General features: G+C 41.8%; 1 protein-coding gene across 1 annotated transcript in view; it reads left to right on the top strand.

Moving 5' to 3' along the window:
- Positions 1–7521, top strand: part of necab2 (N-terminal EF-hand calcium binding protein 2) — an 87755-nt gene that overhangs the window by 3892 nt on the left and 76342 nt on the right. Inside the window, exon 3 of the mRNA XM_008311057.3 lies at positions 2395–2419. Within this exon, the coding sequence (XP_008309279.1) occupies positions 2395–2419 (25 nt within the window). The remainder of the gene's footprint in view (positions 1–2394; positions 2420–7521) is intronic.

The following is a 7521-nucleotide window of genomic DNA, read 5'->3' on the forward strand; positions in this document are numbered from 1 at the left end:
AGATTTATCCTCCTCATCCAGACAGATTCACTGGTTATTGTCAGGTCCTGAGTAGAGAGAGTCTGACTGGAAGGTGGTACTGGGGGGGGGGGGGGGGGGGGGGGGGGGGGGGGCCAGCCTATATTTGATGCAGCCTATTTTTGATGCAGCCTATTTTTGGTACACCTGGTTTTTGGTTCTTCTTGTACTGTATTATTGTAGTGAATCTTTCCCTCAATCCAGATTTTAATCCCAGATCTGTCTCGTCAGAACCAGGTCCAGATCCCCAGGAGACCAGAAAGAGTTAGAGACAATGGGTGAACACACACACACACACACACACACTTACAGTATGTGTGTGTGTGTGTAGCTGAACAGCCTGTCAGTGTAGAAGAGCCTCCTGGTCTCGGTGTTTAATGATTTTCCTGCTGGTTCTGTTCAGACGTCGCTGTCGCTGCAGAAACTCACCACTTATTTATAGTTGACGACACACTGGGCTGAACAGAACAGAACAGAACAGAACAGAACAGAACAGAACAGAACAGAACAGCTCTGAAAACAAATATGGAACCAGAGGATTGGGCTCTGGTTAACGCAGCGTTGGCCATAACCCATATAACGTGGCCCATGTGGACCTTCTGTCTGTGGTGACCCACTTGACCCTAGAACCTCAAATGACTTAAGTCATATCACACACCGTACTGTACTGTACTGTACTGTACTGTACTGTACTGTACTGTTCTATACTGTACCGTACTGTACTGTACTGTACTCTTTAACGACTGAAATCCAATTTAAGTTCCCAATTTCGGTTCGTTCCGTGAGCGCCCTCTCCTGGTAGCCGGCTGCCGTTGCATACACGTGGTGAGCCGGGCGTGTCTCCTCACAGACAGTCCGTCCACTTCACTCACTCTCACGTCCTCTCTACATCATTGGCCGGCGTTGAAATGATGCTCCGTTCCAAAGCTTTTTCTTCTTCTTCGTCCCCTGAAGGAGTTCTGCCGAAAAAAAAAAATTCTCCGTCCTTCACAGACATTAAAAGTTTGTTGGCACCAAAAAAGCAGGAGAGAGAAAAAAAAAAAAAAAAACACCCAAAGTTCCTCCAGCACTTGACTTCAACACTCTGACTTTAAATCATCCCACGTGGGCTCCACAGCTGCTGCTCTTCTTCTTCTTCTTCTTCTTCTTCTTCTTCTTCTTCTTCTTCATCTGTTTCTACGTAGCTGCGGCAGAGTTCCGACTTCGTTGGTCTTTTTATTGGACCATTTATGGACTGATGTGACCCAGGTGGGCCACTGAGCTCTGAGGCAGGATGTTGGCTCGACATGGAGGCAGATGATTGGACGATGAGGCTTGCGGCGACTCCTAGTGGTTTACCTCTCTCAGCTCCTGTTTCCTCCTTCTTGTCGTTCTTATTCTCTTGTTTTTTTTTCCTCATCAGTGAAAACTCGTGGAGCTGAATTTTCCTCTTTCAATTTCACACAGACAAGTTTCCACTGGAGCTCTTATTCTCTTGGCAGCAGTGTGTGTGTGTGTGAGTGTGTGTGAGTGTGTGTGCGCACGTGCACGGAGGTAATTACTGATCAGCCGCAGATCAGTAGCTTGTATTTGTTTGTGAGTCGGTGAAGGCAGGAAGTCAAGATTAAAGCAGATAAAATCTGCCTTTGATGTCGTCAGGGTTTTATTTATAATGTGAGCACGAAGTGGTACGACGGAGATGAAGTATGAAGAAGTATCGTAACGTATGGTGTCATCACATACGGTGCTGCACTGTACCTGTTTGTATCGTACTGCGTCGTATCGCATCGTATCATATCGTACTGTGTCATATTGCATCGTATCTTATTATATCATATTATACCAAGACAATTCCATCAGACCTAAAATTTGATGATCAGGTTTTTTTTCCAAAAAACCCCCAAAATTACCAAAAATTTTTGTATCTAAAGGTTTGGGGTCAATAGGTCAAGTAATTTACTTAAAAAAAAAAGACCTGGATCTAAAAAAATAATAATATAATTATATATAAATACATATATGTATATAGTTATATAAATATATGTCCATTATATATATATATATATAAATATATATGAAGACATACATAGAGATTGAATATAGATATATGTCCATGATCTATATATATATATATATATATATATATATATATATATATATATATATATATATATATATATATATATATATTATATATATATATATGTATATATATATATATATATATATACATATACATATATATATATACATATATATATATATATGGACTGGACTATAAACTGTGAGGATACAACACAAACCTTATGTTTGTCAACAGATGGTCTACAGACCTGGTACTGTTCTAACATGTCTCTCTCTCTCTCTCTCTGTCTCTGTCTCTCTCTCTCTCCACAGATCTTCAGAAGAGCTGACAAAGACGGTGAGTACAGCCGACCTACTTCCACCTGGGTGTCACAGTAACAGGCTGTTAGGAAACACAGGTGTGAACCATGTTGTTGTGGTTCTGGTCAGTGTCGCAGTGACCTGACGCTGGAACTGACTGAACAAATAAACACTGACACTTTTTACTCTATTCACTGGATTTAAATCCAGTTAATGAGCAGCTGTGGCAGCGACGGGTGGGTTTTTTTTATTTTTTTTTATTTTTAACTGAACACAGAAGAGAGATTTGTCGTCTCTGCAGCTGAGGCTGAAACAACAGATGGATGTTCTCTGTCTGTCATCTGTCAGAGCTGCTGCTGCTGCTGCTGCTGTATTTTTAGCTGTTTGTGACATGAAAGTGTTGTCAAAGTGAGCAGCCTGTATCTGTGTCAGCTAGCCGTTAGCTGTTTGTTAGCAGCCAAACTCTCCATCTTCTCTGCAGCTCTTTGTCTCTCCGTCTTTTTCCCTGTTTTTTGACAAATGAGGAAACAGTTTGAAAAAGTTTTAACGGATCTGAAATGAGCTAAAAGTTAGCCTGAACATAGTGAACAAACGATAGCTAAAGGTTTGAAAGACAGTTAGAAATACAGCCTGTAATAGTTCGTATGATGAAGGTCTTCCCTCGACCTGGGGTTTGACACAAGGTGGAACTGAACGAGGAATCTTTGGAAAGAGCTAAATGTTATGCTAAAAGTTAGCCTCAGCTGGCTAAAAGTTAGCCCAGCCCAGAGAGAAGCTGTTGGACATAAAAAGTAAGAGTAAGAAGCGAGTGGAGGAGGATCGTGTAGAACCACTGCAGATGTTTGATGAAGGAAGGAAAGAAGGAGGAAAGAAGGAAGGAAAGAAGGGAGAAAGAGCAGCAGTGGAGTAGAAACTGGAGAAAATCTATTTTTATCCTCCTGACTCTCCTGGGAGCAGAGCGGGGAAGCGTTCTAATGAGGGAGAGAGAGAGAAGAGGGAGACGCTAACAGCAGAGAGGGGTTCAGAAGAAAGGAGAAGAGGAAGGCAGGGGGAGATTGACAGAGGGGGGAGACGGGAGGTGGCGGAGCCTGAAAGGGTAGAGGGGAGAGAAAGTGAATAAAACCACGGAGAGCAGCTGACCACAGGCCGGGAGCCCAGCTCTAATTGGCCGAGGCCCGTGTCACAGGTTCTCGGGCGTCTTCTTCCACCTTCACCGCGTGCCTTCGTATGTATCCATTATGCAAACGCATGCGTCGGTGAGCAGCGTTCTGCTGGATTAGCATCATCATACACTGGGGTTTTTTTTCTTCCTGATTGTTCTTTCTTTTCTTCTCCGCCTCAAAGCCGCCGTGCTGCGCCTCTGAGAACGTTTGCATCATTTCACTGAGCTGATTTCATTCTCTGCACTCGGAGCACGGCCTCGAACACGCCGCGGTCAAATTAGCCGCCGCCGCCGCCGCCCCCGTACACTCATGTCTTTATGAGTTAAAAAACAAACAGTCCAGTTCTGGATTTTAATTGAACTTTTTTTTTTTTTTTTTTTTTTTCCTTTGACTGAATCTGCAGTTACAGGAAATAAAACGTGGCCCAGACTGAATGAACTCCAGCTCACCATGAATTCACTACTAGTCCAGAATTAAATGACTTCCTCTCGACCGTTAGCCTTCTTCAAACCACAGGATGTTCACAAGTCAATATCACGAGTCAATATTTGTCTAAAATTATGACGGCTAAAAAAAAAAAAATTAGCCCAAAATGCTCAAAAATGGCAACATCGCAAATAAATAAAATAGTTTAGGTTACTCCAGTCAACATCGCAAATAAATAAAATAGTTTATGTTACACCAGTATAGAGCAGGGATGTCAAACATCTGGCCCATGGGCCAAAACTGGTCCACTGGATGAAATTTCAAAATAAATCAATATTAATATTAAAATACACTTGAAGTTCAGCAAATGTTTTGTAAAATTATATTTCAAATAAATATGAACATTTATCTAATGTACTTTATATTTATATAAAAACAAAGGGAAAAACAGGAAATCACACGTCCAGCCGTGACTCTGGTTTGTAGCTCATGTCAACAACCAGCAGCAACAACCAAGATCATTTATTTTATTTTGGTTGATGCTGATTGGTCTAAAATTGGCCGCTCCTAAATTACATTGACCTTTTCCAAAGAACAAAAACGATTTCCCTGAATCCCTGCTCCCTGAACGCCTCATTGATTTTCACATTTAAATGTCATATAACAGTCGATAAGTCGTGGGCTTTTTTCTGTGTCACTGATAAAACACGTCGATAGTTTTTGTTTCCTGTCAGTTTACCAGCAGCTCCTCGTTAGAACCCAGTCCACGTGGAACCACGTTGGGTTTTTTTTTAATTCCTGTTTTTGGTATTTTCATACAGGCAGTAAACACAACCTCTTTGTCTTATAGATTGTTTTTTTATTGTTATTTATTATTTGTTCCATATCAACTTTTTGCCAATGTCTGATACGCCGATATCGTCCAAACACTTAATTTACGATTCCGATATCAACCAATACCGATATATGCAGCCGTTAGCCCCCAAAACTGTAGAGTAAACGTCTCAGGATCCTACAAGCGATTCAAGCATATTTAGCGAAACAGATATCGGATTTTCATATAAAAAAAAACCCAAACAAAAACCAAAAAAAAAACCCCGGATTGTTAGACAGTAACTATTCTTAAAGAATTATTCTAAGATCCAGAGCTAACACTTAATTTCCATTTCCGATATCAACCGATACCGACATAGCGATATAGGACTTGGAACACCATGTTTTTTTCTTCAGGTCTCCCATGAAGACATGGGTTTAAATCCCATTTTGGGTCATATTTTTATAACGCCACCCGGTGGCCTCATGTATTTGCGATTAAAAGTCATGTACTTTGCCGGTTTAGACATCAACGACTGCGATGATGGACAGAGTGGTGGAATTCCCCCCCCCCCCCCCCCCCCCCCCCCCCCCGCCCGCCCCCCCGTGACTCATCGTCCATCTGCTGATCGCCGTCACGCTGTTCGACGCGCAGACAGAAAGCAGACGGAGTTTAGCGGAGCTTGTGGATCCACACTGTCAGGAACAGACTGAGTGACGAACAGTAAAGCTGTGAACCAAACAGGAGGCTGATGGTTTCTGCCCAGTGTGGCTCAACATTGGCTCCCGTCCTGACGGAGGTTCTTTAATTCACACTTTAATTCTGGCCTCCTGTGTCTCTGAACTGGAGCTGATTCAGAAACAGGATTTGAAGATTTTCCATTTTTTTAAACGTCACCAAAATTCCGCCTGATTAAAACGTAAACTTTATTCAATCGACTAAAATACCCAGAATGCTTAGTAATATTAGCATAATTATGTAATACCTGTAAGAATCATTATTGTATGTGAAAATCCAATAACGCAATGCCTGGGTTTCACCAAATGATCTGTGCCCTAAAAATACTTTGGGGGAAAAACAGCTGTATTTTAAAGTGGAAGCCACTAGATGGCAGCATTGCAGCTCATTTTATTAATCCATTTTAATAATCATGTGATTGTATGTAGAATGTTGGTGTCAGCAACTCATACAGTGGTTTGAACAGATAAATAAATAAATATTACATGGGGCTGAATAATATTTCAATTCGGAGGAATTAGGTGTTTGGACAATATCGGCGTAGCAGATATCGGCAAAAAGTTCATATCAAACCTCCCTAATTAATACTGTTAATGACCTGTTAAAGTTACCGTTAGTAAACGTCTCCGTCGTCAAAAGTGTGGAGTCATCATTTTTAGGACTCAGTGCTGCTCCCAGTGGACGTCTCATTATTCCTGGTCAGTGATGCCAATTGCGTTTGACTTCCCTGTCAGTGGTGGCAACGTTGGAGTTGTTTTTTTGTTTTGTTTTTGTTTTTTGTTTTTTTTCTGGGGATAAATCAGCTGTAATTCTCTGAGGAACGGCCTCCAGAAAACAAACTCAACTGTCGGATTTGTTTCCTGGGAGAACGCGGGGAAGGAAGTCTTGAGTACATCGCTGCTCAGGCCCTAATGAAGGAGGAGGACGTTTAAAAAAACCCTCGTTCCAGACTGGGTTCAGCTCAGACGTGGAGGGAAGTTCCTGCAGCACGGGGTCGTAAACATAATTAGGCTCAAGTCTCGGAGAACGTTTCTCTGTTTCCTCGCGTTTGATGTCGGAGCGAGTGGAAGCAAATTAACGCCGTGTGTTTTTCCGAGCAGAACAAAGGCAGAAAGGAGTGGTAAGGAACAAGTAAGAACACGAAGACGAGAAAGGAGATCAGGAGGAAGGAAAGAACGTTTGGAGCGTGGAGAGTGACGAGTCTGAGCCTTCATGGTTTATTCAGAGAAAACAGACTGGACTAACTGTTAAGTTATTTGTTTACTTATTAACTGTACTAGTCACTAAAATGGACGTTTATACTGTGGGGATTTAAGATACCAGTCTAATCCGTTCCACAACAGCGATCGTATCTCGATTGCATTTACTCCATTAAAAAAAAACTAAAAACCAATTAATTAATTCCAGCCCCCCAGAAATATACTGTTAATTAATTAAATGACCCCCCCCATCTAAACATCAAGCCCCACTGTATTTCAAACATGAATAAAAAAAATCCAACCAACTGTATTTCAAACATGAATAAAAAAAATTCCAATCAACCAAAGCGTTATGACACGGGCGTGCTAGGGGTCGCCACTGAGCAAAAATAATCCCTCTGTGTGGTATGGTTGGAACTTTACGATCTTCCAAACTTCTTTTGTTAAGTTAGCATTATGCTAAAGGGCTGTCTAAAAAAAAAGCCTTTCTGGAATTTTACATTTATTTTAAGACGCGTCGGCTCCGTAGGATGTTGTCAAGATGTCAGAATATCGCACAGGAAAATCCTCCAGTCACTGTTAGCCCGCGCCGCCTTAGCCACTAGACGTCTGAGCTGCCGTCTGGCCCAGTGGACTGGTTCTGTCTTTAAAGTCCTCCCGGCGCTGGGACTGTTACAGAAGACCAAACCAGAGTCATTAACCTGACTATAACTAACAACCAGAGTCATTAACCTGACCATAACTAACAACCAGAGTCATTAACCTGACCATAACTAACAACCAGAGTCATTAACCTGAC

The sequence above is a fragment of the Cynoglossus semilaevis genome, chromosome 6, assembly GCF_000523025.1.
Source record: "Cynoglossus semilaevis isolate Cse_v1.0 chromosome 6, Cse_v1.0, whole genome shotgun sequence".
NCBI classification, from domain to species: Eukaryota; Metazoa; Chordata; class Actinopteri; order Pleuronectiformes; family Cynoglossidae; genus Cynoglossus; species Cynoglossus semilaevis.